This window comes from Leptodactylus fuscus, chromosome 7 (genome assembly GCF_031893055.1).
Source record: "Leptodactylus fuscus isolate aLepFus1 chromosome 7, aLepFus1.hap2, whole genome shotgun sequence".
Lineage (NCBI taxonomy): Eukaryota > Metazoa > Chordata > Amphibia > Anura > Leptodactylidae > Leptodactylus > Leptodactylus fuscus.
Genome location: NC_134271.1, coordinates 32,851,235 through 32,870,162, shown reverse-complemented (window position 1 = coordinate 32,870,162; position 18,928 = coordinate 32,851,235). Strand labels below are relative to the sequence as shown.

Here is an 18,928-nt window from a genome sequence, read left to right as displayed (position 1 = left end):
ATGTTATATTTTATTCTATACCAGACCAATAAATTATAGTTAGTATTATGCATGAAAAAGCCTGACTTAGTATTCAGTTTTCTCATAAACACAGATTATCTCCTATCCATAGAATAGGTGTCTGAGTACTGGGGGTCTGACTGCTGGACCACAAGACAATCGCCAGAATGGGGGTTACAGAGCTCCCTGTAGGAATGGAGTGATGTTGTATGTGCTCGGCCACTGCTCTGGGGACTGACTGAGTGCTGGACTCCGCTAAACTCCAGAAGTCCCATATAAGATATGTTGTTGCAACCCTCTCCATACACAATTTAAGGGCTCCCATTCTTATGATCAGTTGGGGTCCCAGCAGTAACCTGCCCCCCATACAATCATACATTTATCCCCTATTCTGTGGATACACATTACGTTTTGTTTATTAATAGTATGCGGTTAGCTTTCATGTTCCATCTATCTAGCAGCGGTTGCAGGTAGGCACAACATTAAGGATCAGACTTCTGTGTTGGAGTCTTCCTTGCAGTGACTGACAAAAATCACTGGATGAAGAAGTGCTGCAACTTTTTCACCCGGCACTTTGTTTACATGCCGACGGACCTCATTATGGTAAATGGTGCCGGTCATGTGCCGTTGTTATCCGCAGTTTTTAGCAGTCCATTGTTATAGTCCTCAGACTGACCAGAACGGACACAACAGCACTAATGTGAACATAGCATTAGAAATGAAAGCTGTAAAGTGAAGGGGATTGTGTGGCCGACAACAACAGGCTGTTGCAAAGGGTGGAAATGTACTGCTGCGTACCTCTTGGCAATCTTGAAGGAAATGTTGTAGATCACGATTGTCCTTCAGCCGAGCGAGAACATCATTAGCTGCTGCTCTGTTTTTCTTGTGCCTAGTAAAAAACAAAAAACAAAACTAAAATAAAAGTGCACAGGAGAGGTGTAACATACAAGTAAAATCAGACAAGATGTTATCGGCCACCTGTAGTTCTTATTCAGGAGCTCTTTGTAAAAATCATCCTTTTATCCCATTCTAAAGAGCAGAAAAGGGTAATGCTTCACCACAAGGAGTGGATATGATCGCTTTATATACTCCCTCTACATACCCAACATCCACTGCACTTATAAAGAGGCAGCTCATATGGAGAAATGTTAATTTTGTCATGGAACATGAGCAGGAGGAATCATATACTCTATCCATCTATGGGACACCATTCTGATGGCAGACAATAGTAATGCCTGGGGAACTCATTTGAACGGGTAAATATCTTTTCAAGCATCAGTTTTAATTGTTGTTAGTTGTTGAGATTGTTAAGTTACTACAGTACATTTTCTACCAAATTAAAGGGATTTTATCATTAGAATTCTGTTTTAAGCTAAACCCATGTTGGAATAGTCTTAAGAAAGGCCATTCTTCCCCTACCTTTAGATGTCTCCTCTGCGCCGCTGTTCCTATCCCGGTTTTCGGCCATATGCTAATTCGTTTTCTCGCAGCACTGGGGGCGTCCCCTGTGTTACAAGAAAACCATCCAGTGCTGCCGCCTTCTTGTTTTCTGCCTCCTCTTTCATGTTCCGCGACAGGAAAATGGCCAACGGCGCTTGTCCGTCGGCCATTTTTCTGTGGCCTCTCTCGTTCAGCCACAGGAAAATGTAGACGGACATGGAAAGTCGGCGCTTTTTGAAGACGACGTGATGGGACAAGAAAGAAGAGGCAGAGGAGGCAAACAAGGCGGCGGTGGCGCTGGAGTGTTTTCTCGTGGACTGGGGACGCCTCCAATGCTGCGAGAAAACTAATTAGTGCTAGATGAAAACCAGGATATCTAAGGAAAGGCAGCGCGGAGAAGACGACTAAAGATAGGGGAAGAATAGCTTTCTTAAGGCTATTCCGATGTGGGTTTAGCTGAAAACAAGATTCTAATGATAGAATCCCTTTAAATACACTTGGTGATTTTGGCAGGAGCCCTTTGGGTCGTCCTGGTGGCAGGAGCCCTTTGGGTCGTCCTGGATTTTCAGAAACTTTCCCAACAGTAGGAAAGAGAATACAATAACTTCTACTTAGCCATTAAATCCCTTGCTTCTACTATGGTGGTGCCAGCTGGTCATGCATGTATGGCATGTTATTGCTGACGTAGGTGACCTCATTGCTGTAGGTCCAGTGGGGTATTTACTGGCTAAGTATAGGTTATTTCTCATTTTACACTATTTTCTGTAGTTAGGTAACACAACAGACCTATAGCATGAGACTATAAAGTAGCTCCATCACCACAAGACTTTAAACTCACCTTTCATCAATGGATGTGACCTTCTCCTGAATCTTATCAGAGTTGACATTTTCCTCTTGAATAAGCTTCCTTCCAGATTCTACTAGACCCCGGATTTTCTCATCATTCGCATCCATGGTGGTCATAAAGTCTTCATGACGCTTGATTGCAGCTTCAGCTGCCTGGAGGGTAGTGGGCATTTCCGTATGGGACAGGACATACTCCTAAATGAAATGGGGTTTGGTTATACAGAATTCTCAATTTGGTTATACCTATTAACTATACAATTATATGTTGTAGAAACCAATTTTATTTCTGTAAGGAGATAATTATAGGTCAGTCATTTTTATGAACAATGTGGTTGTCAAATATTAAAACATGAAGCATGATTGGATACAGAAGAAACCCACTCTCTCTCACCTGGTTATTTAGGAAACCTTCCACTTGCTTTGTGTCTCTCAGGAACACTTGAAAACTGTAACCCTGAGAAAGCAATTGGTGCCTGTTTTCCCACATTTGTCCCAACTCATTCCATCCGGTGTCCAATGCTTTCAACCTCTGTTGTAGAAACATATATTGGGCATCTGTCTGACCACGAGTTACCTCCTCCCCAACGTCTCTCACTCGTTTGTAGTCCGCCCCATAGCGCTCAATTTCTTTTCTAATGCTTTCATGTTGTGCCAGCAGACGCTCTGCCTCGACTAGATCAGAGGGGACATCCTCCGATGCAACGGCAGTTTGTGCTCGCGACAGCCAGCTCTGGAAGTCGTCTAGATCACGTAAAAATCCTTGCAGCTTGCTTGCTTCACCTAAAGTTTCTTCTCTTCTTTTCATTGTATCCTTCAATTCATCCCATGTATCATCTATCTCGGACAGTCGGCCAGTTATGGCTGAGGCTTTCTGCGGGTGTTCTGAAGCGAGTTTATCGGATTCAGAATGGAGGTCACCAACTTTTCTTTGGATGGCTTCTAGATCACGTTCCATACCAGTAAGTTTACGCTGGAGAGCAGTGACTCCGGCCAAATCATTTCCCAGACTCTGTGTAGATTCAATGACCTTCGTCTTCTCTCTCATCCAGCACACGGTCTCATTACAATCCAAGTGATAGTTCTGGATTTCGAGAGCAGAATCAAGAGCACTTCTCTTCTGACCAACAAGCTGACGGAAATGGTTCCATCTGGGGTGGAAAAAAAAAAATTAAAAAAAAATTGTACTTCAATTTTAGGCATTGATCATACACTTTCCATGGAGTTCTCTGTGATTGGGAAAACAGTTTATTGCAGTGTATGGGCACATAGGCTGCTACAGTAGGACAGGAATCATATGGAGGGTTACTATTACCTATTTAACCCCTTAAGTAGAGGTTGTATGGAGAGGTTGCAGAAGTTAAACCCTCTCTATACAAAGCAGGAGCCAGCTGTATAACTAGAATATACTTAGCACTTGCCCCTAACACCTGCGAAGAGCGCCAGCACTTATTGTAGCTGTTCACCCTTTGAGATGCCATGTTCAGCTCAAACCTTGGCATCTAAACAGGGCCATGAGCACTGCCATATTGTAATGATTGTTACCCCTGTTCCTCAATGTCATTGGATGGTGGTGATCAATTGCCATGACAGACAGGAACCTATTGAAAGTTTCCATGCCTATCACTACTATGGTTCTATTACATGCTGCGTGCAACATAAATCAATGGCAGTCATTACTAATATGATATATTGTATGGGCGATCAGACTCGAGTTCGAGTCCTCCAAGTGTCTAAACATACCACTTACAATAAAAATAATAAAATAAATTAAAAAAAAAAACCTCAAGGTAGGTCTAAAAACTCGAACTATTAAAATCTAAAAATATTTATTCCATTTGAAGAATGCTGTAGCAGAAAAATAACCCAAAATGGCCATACTGTTTTCCAACTCTCCGCCGCCTAAAACAAAACAGACATTCTTAAAATTCCTTTTTAGTATTTTGAAGTTTTAAATTTTTTTTTTTTTTTTTTTTAAAGAAAAGCATTAAAAACGTGGAAAATACTATAGAAATTTTGTATCGCCATGATTGTACTGACAGAATATAGTTAACATGTCATTTCTGCCTCATAGCACATGCCAGTAAAAATGAAACCCTTAAGAAAATAGAAACTTCTACAAGGCTTTTGCAACACAAAATTCAAAGTGATCTATTACTATGACTGCACAATTCCGCATCCACAGCAAAGATGCCAAAAAACCAAAAACCTTGAACCAACTCACATTCTAGATTCAAAAACATATTGTATTTTGATCCCTTTTGCCTTAGGTGAATGTTGTCATATAAGTACCCCTGACGGCTTACAATAAGAGGGATAACTCACAGAGTTATTATCTTTTTGATCATATGAGCTAATCAGACCTTGTAAAACCTCTCACTTTTCTTACCGTGCATTTAACTGATCTTGCATATCCCGGATACTTTCCTCATTTCTGTGGTCAGTATTCAGCAGCTGACCTGCCACTTCATTTACAGATGTTATTCTTGATGCCAAACTGTTCATTTCTGCCTCGAGTGTTTCAAACCTGCAGCAAATTCATCAGAAAAGAAAGTTAGACTGAAAAAAATTACAATTGGCAAGGCAATTTCCATTGCAAATACCTGCAGCCGATATACAAAAACCTAACTAAATATAATAAATTATAACTTGATCAGAATATCATCTATGAAGAACAGCGACATGCATGGATGTCGGGAAACTAAAATGGAGATAGGGGGCCAAATGAATGTCATGGGTTGTTAAAGGCATGTGCTCTTTAGCACTTAATAAAGCACACCACTATTAAAGGGAAAGTCTCACCTATAAACCTTTACATTGGCAGAAATAGTCAGTGCTTCAAAGAGCAACATAGCACAGTAAAGTCAATCTAGACTAAGGGGAGGCGCGGGACAGAGATTATGGAGGACAGCCTGAAATCCTGTTGCAATGGAGACCACCCAGAAAGACAACCGTGGTTCATCTGTATGTTGGATAAGTCCGTTTTCTCTCTCCAGATCAATGAGTTACCCAGCCTTGTAAAGTAGTTTAATTGTGACAACAGCTCTGACAGATTAGATTTAAAGAGGACCCGTCACCACGTCTGAAAAGCCCAATGACAAGTATCATCTGATAGATTCTGTCAACCTTAGTATTTTGTTTTTCCAAACCCACTCAGCTATTACAAGAAATAAGACCTTTTAGTGTAGATGCAAATTAGTATCCACCAGCAAATATGCAGCAACGCTGGTTTCTATGGGATGTGGACTCTGTTTCCAGCATGTCATGCAGTGTTGCCGTCCACTTAGCTAGTAGAGATGAGCGAGTACTGTTCGGATCAGCCGATCCGAACAGCACGCACGAATTGAAATGAATGGACGTAGCCGGCACGCGGGGGGTTAAGCGGCCGGCCGGCGTCAAAGCGGAAGTACCAGGTGCTTCCATTCATTTCAATGCGTGCGTGCTGTTCAGATCGGCTGATCCGAACAGTACTCGTTCATCTCTATTAGCTAGTTATTTTCATCAACATCATGAGCCTTATATCTGTGGAATAGCTGAACATGTTTGTATAAACACATTAAAATACACATGGTGACCACGCCTATCAGATTATGTATTATCACTGGACTTTTTTTTTTTTTATGTAGATTGTGAGCCTCATATAGAGATCACAATGTACTTTTTTTTCCCTATCATTATTTCTTTATAGAATGGGAGGAAATCCACGCAAACACGGGGAGAACATACAAACTCCTTGCAAATATTGTTCCTGGCGGAATTTGAACCCAGGACTCCAGCACTGCAAGGCTGCAGTGCTTACCACTGAGCCACTGTGTTGCCCCCTCACTGGACTTTTTAGACTTTGTGACGGGTATTATCGAATGAATTCAGAAAAGCCTCATTAGATATTTTTATATGAGCTCTCATTTCAATCATATGACTGACCTCTACAAGCATATAAGCAAATTACCTTTGCTGGACTACTTCCAGATCTTCAAGCTTCTCAGGAATCTCCATTCCATTTAGCCACTGCTCTTTTTCATCTATCCAAAGGATGCAAGCATCTGCTTCGCTAAACATTTTATAAAGAGCCAAGGAGTCTTGAAGGGCCTGCTTACGATGGGCAGCCAAGGTCACCAGCTCATCATAGCGTTGCTCCAAAGCAGGAAGTCTTCCATCAACCTCAGGAGAATGAGAGTAGGTAGGAGGCAAACTACTGGCCTGTTCGTGCAGAGCATCAATAGCTGGTCGGTGATTGAGTATTTCCTCTTCCACGTCTTTGTGTTTTTTAATTAACCTTTGTGTAGAGTACTCATCATGGCCTACATCATTGGTTGAAACCAGCCTCAAAGTGTCTAGAATCCAAACCTCTGCATCATTGGCATCAGCTTGGAACTGGTAGTAACTGTAGGCTTCCCTCAGTTTGCGCTCCCGGTCTTCAGCCAAAGCTTCAAGTTGCTTCCATTGATCTTTAACTTCCAATATTTTTTCTTCAATTTCCCCTGCTCCAAAATGACCCTGCGCTACCAGTTCTTCGCCTTCAGCTATTGTCTGCTGCAATGGCCCGTGACGCCCGCTCATTTCATCTCGGAAAGCATTATGCTTGCTAATTAATCTTAAGGAGCTAGTGATGTCTTTACCATAGTCATCAGACATTAGGAGGCGACTTTGTTCTCGGATCCAAGCCTCCTCTTCACCCATATCCCAGAAAAATTTCCAAAGTCTCCTAGACTCCTCTAGCTTTGATCTTCGAGCTGCAGATAGATTGCACAATTCTGCATATCGTTGCTCTAAAAGCTGTACACGCTTTCGCACCAACTCTGGGTCACATGGTTTGTAATCTATGTAACAAAAATATATATTGAAAAATCAGAATCTTTGAGTTCTCTGTCTCTGGTGTTAATCTGAATTTAGGTTACATAGTTGTTAGAAATCAGTTGTCATTTTCTACATACCTTCATCGTCGGTCATGAATTTTTGTGCAACAGCACCAACTGATTTTACACGTTCTGCTTGAACCGCAATGTCCGCCTCCACTAATGTGTGAGTTTGAAGAAGATCTTCCACACCATGAAGATGTTTCCCATAATCCTCAGACTGCAAACGGCCCTGATTAAGGAGAAATTAAATTATATAATTTTTTTTTTTTTTTTCCCGATTTATAAACTAACTATTGTGTATACCAAAGGATTCAGATTACCTTCATATCATCAGTCCAATCCATGAGATACAGCAGGTCTTGAAACATTCGTTGAAGTTCTAAGTTCATCAAGAGTCTTCTGCGTCTGGCTGCAACCAGCTCCCTTAGGTAATCCCATAAGCGTGTAACATTATTTGCGCGAGCCAAAATTCTTCTGATGTCGTGATAATTCTCTGCCTCTAGTTCATTGGACACTGCATTTACTGCTTGTACACGTTCACTGTAGGCAACAATATCTGTCTCAATAGCTTCATGTTTTCGCACGGCAGCTTCAACCGCAGCAAGGTCCACGCCAAAGTTATCCTATGAGGTAAGATTGAAGATTAACTTCCACTTTTAACAACATAGAATTTAGATTGCCCTTATGAGTGGGTTTTTGGAAGATGCCTTGCTATCGGCAGTTTATATAATATATTTATCCGTTCCATTATGCACTCCTATAGAACGCTATAAAAATTAAAGGGGAATTCCACTTCTGAAGCATTCATGGCTTTCTCATAGTAAAGCTCATTCCCAGCAGAGTAGGAAAATGAGGTCCTCTGTTTGGCACTCCAGAGAAGGCAAGTGTCCATTTACAAATTAGAACTTACAATTTACAGAAATAGCCGGCAATTTGCAACTCAGCAATTTCATAATCTGGGTCATGTACTAGGTATAATATGGAAAGATAGTGATGGTCTCTTCAGGCCACTCACAAAACTAATATAGCACTCATGTAGCCACAATGTGCCAGCCATACAATACCACACACATAACCATGCCAACCATACAGCCCCCTCATCAGAATATTCCTTTCTGATGTATCAAGACACAGACCACATATGCCTGTCCTAATAGCGGGGGGCTGCAGGATGTGCACCACCGGTCTAAGAAAAAGCTGGAATATCTGAAATGAGTCAGATAGTAATCCTAAATACCTGGGAGACAAGGCGCTGATTCTCACTTAGCCAGGTTTCTCTCATGGCGGCCTTACGATCAAACCTAGCAGCCAACTGCTCCAATTTCTCTTGGCGAATCAACTCATTACGTAAGGCAAGCTCTCGCTCGTGTTCTGCTTTCTCTAGGCGCTCCCAGGCCTTGAATGATAAAGAAAAGAAGTGTACAATTCCAGCAGAATAAAATGTATAGTAATCATAACACTTAAAATTATCCTATGTGAAATAAATCATAAAAATAAAAAAAATAAAATAAAAATAAAAATAATACACCATACCTTGTTTATATCGGATATAAGTTTGCCTTCTCTTGGAGTATAGACCTTTTGATTGTTTGCTCTCATTTTACTCTGGATGGTAAAGAGGAGGACTTCCAAATTTCCCTTCTCTGTGAACCTAAAACCATCGAGACACAAAGTGATATAGTACAGCTGTACTGACTACAAAGAAAAAAAAAAAAAAATAAATAAAAAAAAAAAAGAAGGAGGCTTGTAACTCATTTATTGATTTATTGACCCCGAAACGGAAACCTAATCCACATAGAAAAGCGATTACCTTAGGAATCCCCGAACGCAGATGTGAACTGAGCCTAAGATACTAGTGTGCAAGATGTCTTAGTAAATGTAACAGACTAGATTAGAAGTTACATGCAGAGAAATTAGAAGCAGCAAAGTAATGTGATGGAGGTGCAGAACATTTAATGAGAAGGTTATAGCTGAGAGGAAACGCTTTTCTTATCTCCTAGAGAAGTTTTGGCCCGGCCAAGTGCACCGGATTATGAGCAGATGGCTGTATGCATTGATGAAAATTTACTTAAACACAGGTAGGATGTTGACTCAGGCAGCCATCCAACATCTCAAGTCAGATAAAATCCCTCTCAGAAATATTCCAGTACACATTTCTAGAGTTGTGCGGCATGTTTGCACTTCTAGGCAGTTAAATTGTAATTGGTTGTTTTACACGATTGTTACATTGTACCAGCTGGACGCATTGTGTTGCATAATGTTGTATTTAGCCAGTGTGAAAAGTCTGTAAAATCCCATTGATCAATTTCAATGTCAGAACCTCATCTAAAATAAGAAGTTTTCCAATTCCACAACATCCATAACTTGGTGAAGGGTCAGATCCTGCAGTCTGAAGAGGTCGCATAGTATGGTCCATCTACTGTACACCATCAACATAACAGCAGTTTTGTCCCATTCACTTAGAACTTACTTGAGTGGGACAAAGTTGTAATATCCTGTAATGCAGGTTCTTCTGCTGCTATTAATGGCCTATCCTAAAACTAGGCTATCACTACTGTTAAGGGCTTGTTCACATCTGCGTCCGTACTCCGTTCTGCAGGTTTCCGTTTCCCGCACAAAACAGGGGCAGGAGACGGAAACATGCCGACATCTTTCAAACCCATTCATTTGAATGGGTTTGAAAGATGTCCGGCCGTGAGCGCCGGTGAGCGTTTTATGCTCTCTGCCGCGAAACCATTTTTTTTTTAAATCGGACACAGAGTCGGACATGCAGTACTCTGTGTCCGATTTAACAAAAACGGTTTCGCGGCGGAGAGCATAAAACGCTCACCGCCGCTCACGGCCGGACCCGGTCTGACAGCTTTCAGTCTTCTGCATGCAGAAGAACGGACTCCGGGCGCTAGTGTGAACCTAACGTCAGCTATTTAATACTGGAGAGGACGACAAAACATATCATGCAGAATGTCTTTTGTTTTTTTAACTCTACAGATGTCATTAGAAGTATGCAATATTGCAGCACCGGTTTGTGTATGTCGGGGATATTGGATTGTATGGAGTTATATGGCGAGAGAACACTGCTCATAGTGCATACACTGCTCTGGATAAACCTCCTTACTGATATACGAGAGTCCCCTAGTGCCTCAATTAATAGATTTCCACATAACAAGAGGGGGCTAGAAGGCTCGCTCCTCTACTCTATGTGCACGCAGAAAGAAAAGAGTGGTGTTGGTGATGTCAGAGAGAGCCAAGGCGCTGGGAAAGGAGACTTCCAGCATCCAGACGCGCTCTGCTAATAAGAGAGGCACCATAGGACCCTCATCTATAGGAGCAAGGAGGTTTATCCGGTGCAGAGAATGCACTGTGGTCCTTTTTCTTTCTCTACATAACCCCTTTAACAATAAATAAGAGTCCATTGATACCACATTTGAGTATGTGTTGTGTGTCCAAGATATAGCCCTCACTTTTATCAGTCAATCCAAAATGCAGACGAGAACAGCATTTATTATCCATTAAAATTCTTTATTGATCCAACAACACACAGAGAAGTGCGCCATTCCAATCCCTTATAACGCTTATGTGTTTCTAAAGCAGATTGAGAAAGACCCAGGGGGTGAAACATTATATTTTCTCTCTACTTTATTAGATCAATAAAGAAGTTTAATGGATGATGGATCCAGTTGCCTCTTCTGTTCTCTGGACTGACTTATGTAAGTGAGGGACGTCCTTTTGTATATGTTCATCCAGATACTGTGCAAGTTTCATGTTGTCATACACATCTTTGTCGGTATGCGGTATATATTTTTGTTATATTATAATATACTGTATATCCATATATATTGTGTGTGTACATATATTATCTATCTATCTATCTATCTATCTATCTATCTATCTATCTATCTATACAAACACTTTAATGTGCACTTACATTTCCTTTTGGTACAATTCTATTACCGTAATTGAATTCATTAGGGGCTTCATAACACATTTGCCCAACTATACTAGGAAAACTGTCAAATAAAAGTAAATTGTCCCGGTGTGACAAACCTTCTAGACGTAATACAGTAAATCTTTAGAACTGATCTGTATATATCTGCACAACAAACCATGAACAAAGAATAAAAATTAAAAAAAAAAAAATAATAAAATCACTCACTTGGGAGGCTTCTCTACTGTCCGGTAGGTGTTGAAGGCTTGGAGCTGGTTCTGGACACCCGTCAAGGAGTTGGCCAGCTTTCTATCATTGAGTGTAATGATCATCTGCTCAATCCATTGGAGAAGCTCTGATGCCAGGCGCTCATAATTCTCAATAAGCTGATCTGCTTCTATTGCATGGTCCAACACCTAAAGATTGTCAGGTGAAAAGAACATTAAGCTTCTTGAAGAGATTCTTATTTGTACCCTGTGTTCATGCATTGGCGTAACTACCACCATAGCAGCAGAGGCAGCTGCCACAGGGCCCGGGACATTAGGGGCCCGGTGACAGCTGCTACCGCTACCGTCTGAAAAGACCCCAGAGTATAATAATTGTTTATGGGTGTCCACAGTGGGACATAATACTGTGTGCAGGGGCCCCTATGGGGGATAATACTGTGTGCAGGGGACACTATGGGGGATAATACTGTGTGCAGGGGACACTATGGGGCATAATAGAGCGCGCAGGAATGCGTAGGAGGGGGGATGCTTGAGGTCGGTTGGGGGGGGCGCCATTCCATGGGGCCCCGCCATTCCTAGTTACACCACTGCTTTCATGTATACCACATGGAGGGAAGTTCTGGGTACCTTGTGTCACATAATGTTCTAGACTATTTTTATAATTCTTTATTTTTATATAACTGAAAGGGAGATAGAAAAGTATAACTGACTTTGTATGACAAGCCTGGGGTCATAAACAGAATGTGCTTGCAGATACAAGTACTGATTCAGGCAATAATATTAATAATGATGATTTAAGCAGTTTTTCAATAAAGTGGCTCTCCGGGTGGAGCTTTACGTCAACCTGCTATTTTAGGCCAAAGTCTGATATATAAGGTTACAGTCTTATTCATGGTTTACAGCTCCACAGCATTCTCTAGAAACTTTCCACCCCTATATTCTTCAACACTGTCTTAACACAGATTGCATCATAGCATAACCACATATTAAACACCTTAACGGCTAAATGAAGACATGCCTAAACAGACACTCCCCATGGCGGAGGCTACATGACTTGTACGCCAAGATTTCTCCGACTTAAACCATCAAGTACCTTGCCAATACGTTTCCCCTCCACTGCCAGGGCCTTCATCTTGGAGAAGTAGTGGTAGAATGTCGCCACGTAAGTAATGATGGACTTCTCATCTGGTTGGTCTACATTGACATCTGAAAAAAACAATGGAAAAAGATTTGAAATATTTCCAATTTGTAGCGTTTTAGGTATTTTTCAAGCATGGGCAGTGTCAACTGAAGTAAGTACAGGAAGAAAATACTGAGGATTCTCCACATTTGTAGGTTCTGTTATCAGTCCCCAACACTGAAACTGTCCTATAGGCGTCAGACTGTAGAGATATTCATCTGACAGGTGACATGGCAGCACTCAGGGGTAATACATAAACTTCATAAAGGAAATAGAAAGATGACTCCCATAGTAATAAGATGATCCAGAATCATTTCAGGTTTACTGAAACAGACAGATCAACTTTTTATACCATTTTAAATATTAAAAAAAAACACCTTTTGTATACATAGCCAAAATAAGAGGTTATTTACCTTCAGGATCTAGGAGCTTAGTGAGACCGAGCTCTCGCTCAGCAATGTTGAATGCATTTTGTAAGTTGTGGTGAGCATTGGATTTCTTCAGAGTGTCAAAGTCAATAATATCTGGCCTGGATTAGATAAGAACAAGATCAAACAATTACATATAAAGACGACTGTACTTCATACATTTCAGTCCTTCCAGACAAGCACTTAGCTGGGATCTACCTCATTTATAGTGCAAATACTGGGACTATGTTACATGAGAGTCTCCACCACTGGGTAATGCCAACCTGGCATTTGTGTTCTTAGTATTCGGCTACATTCAGAAACTGCAGTTGTCTCAATAGAATTACCGGTATGACAATTCATAAGGTATCAAATAAAGTGTTAGAATGAGTCTACATGCCAGATAGATTCATAGATGAGGCTGGTGTTCCTAACCTGTGCTTGTGGACGATGGCATTAAATGCTAGCCCGTCACGCCAACTTGTTGTGAAGTTGTGAACATTAACATTTGGATACCTAAAAACAGAGGGAGAGAAAAAGGAATAGAAAAAAGGTTATTGAGAAAGATCAGCAAACAAAATCAACAACATTGCAAAACGGTGTATTAGTCAAAAATCAAACATGCCGATATTGTAGAGTTCTCTACCTGGGATGAGAGAGTTACAATTTACATCAATGAACTACCAATATATTTTTAGCTTCCGTCTACAAATAGTTTGCAATGCAAATCCTGCATGTGAAAGCAGAAAACAGAGCAGACAATTGGCTGATAACATTCCCATGGCTGGATTACTTTAGGATATTATTATTATCTCCCTATATTATAAAAATGAATTTCTGTCTGTCTGTCTGTCTGTGCTCTAATGCGAACCAAACGACTGGACCAATCTTCACCAAATTTGGTACAGAGATACTTCAGATATCCGGGAAGGTTTAAGACGAGACTCCAACTCGCTCGGACGTACCGTTGCTGAGATACAGCATTTCAAACACAGTGCCCCCCCCTTAGCCAATACAAACCTGCAAGACTTTCACTCATATTCCAACTGCAATACACACGGTCACTCCACATGCACAATACAACACTGATATCCAAACTAAGATACACGCATCAGAGGATTAGATACACAGATCAGCACACAGTATCACACACCAGAGGATTAGATACACGGGTCTGCACACAGTCCCACAAACCAGAGAATTAAATACGCACTTCTGCACACAGTTCCACACACTGAAGGATTTGATACACGCGTCTGCACACGGTTCCACATACCGAAGGATTAGATACAGGCGTCTACACACAGTTCTACACTCCAGAGGATTAGATACGCGCGTCTGCACACATTTGTACACGCCATAGGATTAGATACACGCGTCTTCACACAGTTCCACACTCCAGAGGATTAGATACGCGCGTCTGCACACAGTTGTACACGCCATAGGATTAGATACACGCGTCTTCACACAGTACCACATGCAGTAGGATTAGATACGTGCATCTACACACAGTTCCACACGCCGAAGGATTAGATACGCGCCTCTTCACACAATACCACACAGGGAAAGATTAGATACGTGTGTGTGCACACAGTACCACACTTTGGAGGATGAGATACATGCCTCTGCACACAGTACCACAAGCCAGAGAATTAGATACGCGTCTCAGCACACAGTACCACATGGGGGAGGATTAGATACGCGCGTCTACACACAGTACCACATGCCATAGGATTATATATGCGCGTCTGCACACAGTACCACATGCTGGGGGATTGGATACATGCGTCTACACACAGTTCCACACACTGTAGGATTAGATACGCACCTCTTCACACAATACCACACAGGGGAGGATTAGATAAGCGCGTCTGCACACAGTACCACATGCCGTAGAATTAGATACGCGCGTCTACACACAGTTACACACTCCAGAGGATTAGATATGCGCGTCTGCACACAGTTGTACACGCCATAGGATTAGATACACGCGTCTACACACAGTACCACATGGGGGAGGATTAGATAAGCGCGTCTGCACAGAGTACCACATGCCGTAGGATTAGATACACACATCTACACACAGTTCCACACTCCAGAGGATTAGATACGCGCGTCTGCACACAGTTGTACACGCCATAGAATTAGATACACGTGTCTGCACACAGTACCACATGCAGTAGGATTAGATACGCGACTCTTCACACAGTACCACACAGGGGAGGATTAGATACTTGTGTGCACACAGTATCACACTTTGGAGGATTAGATACATGCCTCTGCACACAGTACCACAAGCCAGAGAATTAGATACGCATCTCAGCACACAGTATCACACGGGGGAGGATTAGATACGCGCCTCTTCACACAATACCACACAGGGGAGGATTAGATACAGGCCTCTGCATACAGTACCACATGCCAGAGAATTAGATACGCGTCTCAGCACACAGTTCCACATGGGGGAGGATTAGATACGCGCATCTGCACACAGTACCACACGCCAGAGTCATTAGATACGCGCGTCTGCACACAGTTTCACTTACTGGAGGATTAGATACGCGCCTCTTCACACAATATCACATGGGGAGGATTAGATATGTGCATCTGCACAAAGTACCACACCAACAAGAATTAGACACTTGCATCTAAACACAGTACTACACGGGGAAGGATTAGATACAGCTTTACTCCAGGTATCTATAACAACTGATCACAGGTTTTTCACTGACATCCAAAATGAGATACACATAATCACATGACGCTTATGGACATACACACAAACCACATACAAAATACACCAGTGCAAAATTGGACAATTCTTATGGGGCCAGTACACAAACATAAAATATACCCGTGCGAAGCCGGGTCCTCCCTCTAGTATTAGATATATTTGACTTAAAAGTAATGCATTGCAAATTGTTATTTTATTTATTCGTACAAGATATTTAATATCACTTTTTCTAATCAGTATTTATTTATTACTTTAATGTGATTTTATCTATAGAGGTGTTAACTTTTATTGTAATACTGACTATCTTGTGCTGGTGTAAATGAGTTGACTCTACAGAATTGCCAAGTGTCAGTCTATTGTTAGGCTTAGTGGCCAGACTAAGAAAATTGCAGAATAAATTAATACATAATTAAATATATCCAAACTTAAAATATGATTAGCATGAGAAATTGGTTTAAAATTTTCTCTTGACACATTCCCTTTACGACCATGTATGTCAAACAAAATATGCAATAGTTATGTATAGACATGTCTGGCAGAACAACCCATCAATTGGTACTTACCCTGCAGTCTTCATTTGACACCATAGTAATAAGGCATCCTTGGCTGACTTCTTTTCTTTATTATCTTCTGTCTCTACACTGATATCTTGTATCTGCAAAGCAAATAGAAATCCATAAATCTGGACTATTTTCTCCAGTTTTTTTTTTTTTTCCAATGATCATTGGTCTTTGTGCTTAGGCTTCATGAATCCGACTTTATTATGTAACCAACTGCTTTACCTCTATGTATGAATGACATTAATAACACTCTGTTCATATGTGTGTTGGGAGCACTATTAAGAATCTCCATTGCAGAATCCCATGCTTGCAATATTTTTTTATGGCAAAACAAAAGACACCACAATGGAAACCCAGCGGACATGCTGACTGAAGTCAAGTGCATGGTTGTGGTCAGTCATGTACTGGATCTGGAACTGCTGTTAACTTTGTTGTGTGTGTGTATGTATATATATATATACACACACACACATATATACACACACACACACACACACTAGCTGGTACCCGCGACTTCGTCTGCGGTGATTGTAGCAGTGGGTATATACAGGCGCCGGTTAGGTGTTCGTACTGTGTATATGGGATGGGATATGAAATGTAAGTTTGTATTTTGTTGTTACTGTAAATCAGAGAATACGTGAGACTTTTGTGTTGAAGATAATTTGTATTAGAGCTGCTATACGGTGTTGTGAGAAACTTTACATAGTGTCTTTGGGACAGAAGTATTTGAAGTTAACCCTTTCCCGCCGATGGCATTTTTTGATTTTCGTTTTTGACTCCTCTCCTTCTAAACCCGATAACTTTTTTATTTCTCCGCTCCCAGAGCCATATGAGGTCTTAATTTTTCCTGGGACAAATTTTTCTTCATGATGCCACCATTATTTCTTCTATATAATGTACTGGGAAGCTGGGAAAAAATTCAGAATGGGGTGGATTTGAAGAAAAAAATGCATTTCTGCGACTTTCTTACGGAGTGTGGTTTTACAGCGTTCACTGTGCAACCAAAATGACATGTCCCCTGTATTCTGTGTTTCGTTACGATTCCAGGGATACCAAATTTATATGGTTTTATTTACATTTTGACCCCTTAAAAAAAATCCAAAACTGTGTTAAAATTTTTTTTATTTTTTTTTGAAAAGTCGCCATATTCCAACAGCCGTAACTTTTTTATACGTCCGTGTACAGGGATACCATTTTCGGGAAATGTTATTGCTTTGATCACTTTTTATTCAAATTTTTATCAGAATCAAAACAGTGAAAAAACGGAGGTTTGGTATGTTTGACCCTTTTTCCCGCTACAGCGTTTACCGAACAGGAAAAATATTTGTATAGCTTTGTAGAGCGGGCGATTTCGGACACAGGGAGACCTAACATGTATGTGTTTCACAGTTTTTAACTACTTTTATATGTGTTCTAGGGAAAGGGGGGTGATTTGAATTTTTAATCCGTTTGTTTTTTTATATTTTTTTAACTTTTTTTAAACTTTTGTTTTTGTATTTATTAGACCACCTAGGGGTATTGACATGGGTGGACGGTGTCGCGGATTGTCAGAGCGGTGGGGGTCGGCAAACATGGCTGCTCCGGAGCGTTAAAGAGAGCCTCCTGGAGTATCGTTAAGGTGAGGGGCAAAGTGGTAAAGTATATGTATATGTGATTGTGTGGGGTTAGGGGCGAGGCTGAAGAGGGCAATATGAATTTTGGGGCTTGCTATGGTCCAAAGTGTGTGAGATGGCAGAGATTTTGGTGTGAGTTTGGGTTTTGTGGGGGTCCTGGCACAAAACGTATGTGTGCTATTGTGACGAAAAGTAGCCTATTGCGCAATCGAGTGTATTAACTAGGTTTGTGGAAACTTTCAGCCAAATCGGTGGAGCGGGTTTTGCGTGATTGAGGAATAAACATCCAAACACACAAACTCACAAACGTTCACATTTATAATATTATAATAGGATATATATATATATATATATATATATATATATATATATATATATATATATATATATATATATATATATATATATATATATATATATACACACACACTTATATTGTCAGGGTCTGGGGTTGCTAGGTGGGGTGTCAGACACACAAGTCCAGTTTCTTTGGTCCAAAACAATAGTAGAGTTTTATTTTCACTCAAAAAATATAGTGCAGCAACAAAAGGAAACAATACAAAAATAAATACCTGCCCGGCTAGACTGTAACTAAACATAGAATAGGTTACCTCACCTAGAATAACTGAAATCCAAAAGCCAGTAGAATCATTCAGGACACAGCTCCAAAAATATGACCTCTCTGTCAGCTCTCCAGCCAAGGTCTGCCAAAGTGTTGCTGCTGGAGCTGGCTTCTTAAGCCTCCTTGATGAGGAGACTCTCTGCAGCTGAGTCGCTGCCGGAACATCCCCAAAGTGTGGACTGTAGGGGGGCGGAATGACAGGTCCCACTACCAATCCCACCTGCTATTCCTAAAAATCCAGCCCAGTAGTGAGCATTTACCAAAATGCTCAGTAGACAAAAGTTGTCTGTTGAGAATAAACATTCCTTCTGGAGTTTTCTCATGTCACCCACCTGAGTAGTCATCGGCTTACTGTGTGTATATATATATATATATATATATATATATATATATATATATATATATATATATATATATATATATATATATATATATAATTACACACACACACAAACCACACACTACGCTGCCAAGCTGCATTCAAATGAAATGCCTTGGGATAGTAGTCATGTGATTGA

General features: G+C 40.9%; 1 protein-coding gene across 2 annotated transcripts in view; it reads right to left on the bottom strand.

Annotated features, from left to right (window-relative positions):
* Nucleotides 1-18,928, bottom strand: part of SPTBN2 (spectrin beta, non-erythrocytic 2) — a 143,727-nt gene that overhangs the window by 14,422 nt on the left and 110,377 nt on the right. For both annotated transcript variants that reach the window (XM_075281613.1, XM_075281614.1), the window contains 14 exons: nucleotides 16,179-16,270; nucleotides 13,317-13,397; nucleotides 12,888-13,003; nucleotides 12,388-12,500; nucleotides 11,296-11,483; nucleotides 8,676-8,793; nucleotides 8,380-8,538; nucleotides 7,463-7,765; nucleotides 7,218-7,371; nucleotides 6,233-7,103; nucleotides 4,673-4,810; nucleotides 2,678-3,434; nucleotides 2,279-2,481; nucleotides 799-889 (listed from right to left, as the gene is read on the bottom strand). In XM_075281613.1, coding sequence (XP_075137714.1) covers nucleotides 799-889; nucleotides 2,279-2,481; nucleotides 2,678-3,434; nucleotides 4,673-4,810; nucleotides 6,233-7,103; nucleotides 7,218-7,371; nucleotides 7,463-7,765; nucleotides 8,380-8,538; nucleotides 8,676-8,793; nucleotides 11,296-11,483; nucleotides 12,388-12,500; nucleotides 12,888-13,003; nucleotides 13,317-13,397; nucleotides 16,179-16,270 — 3,384 coding nt within the window. The remainder of the gene's footprint in view (nucleotides 1-798; nucleotides 890-2,278; nucleotides 2,482-2,677; nucleotides 3,435-4,672; nucleotides 4,811-6,232; nucleotides 7,104-7,217; nucleotides 7,372-7,462; nucleotides 7,766-8,379; nucleotides 8,539-8,675; nucleotides 8,794-11,295; nucleotides 11,484-12,387; nucleotides 12,501-12,887; nucleotides 13,004-13,316; nucleotides 13,398-16,178; nucleotides 16,271-18,928) is intronic.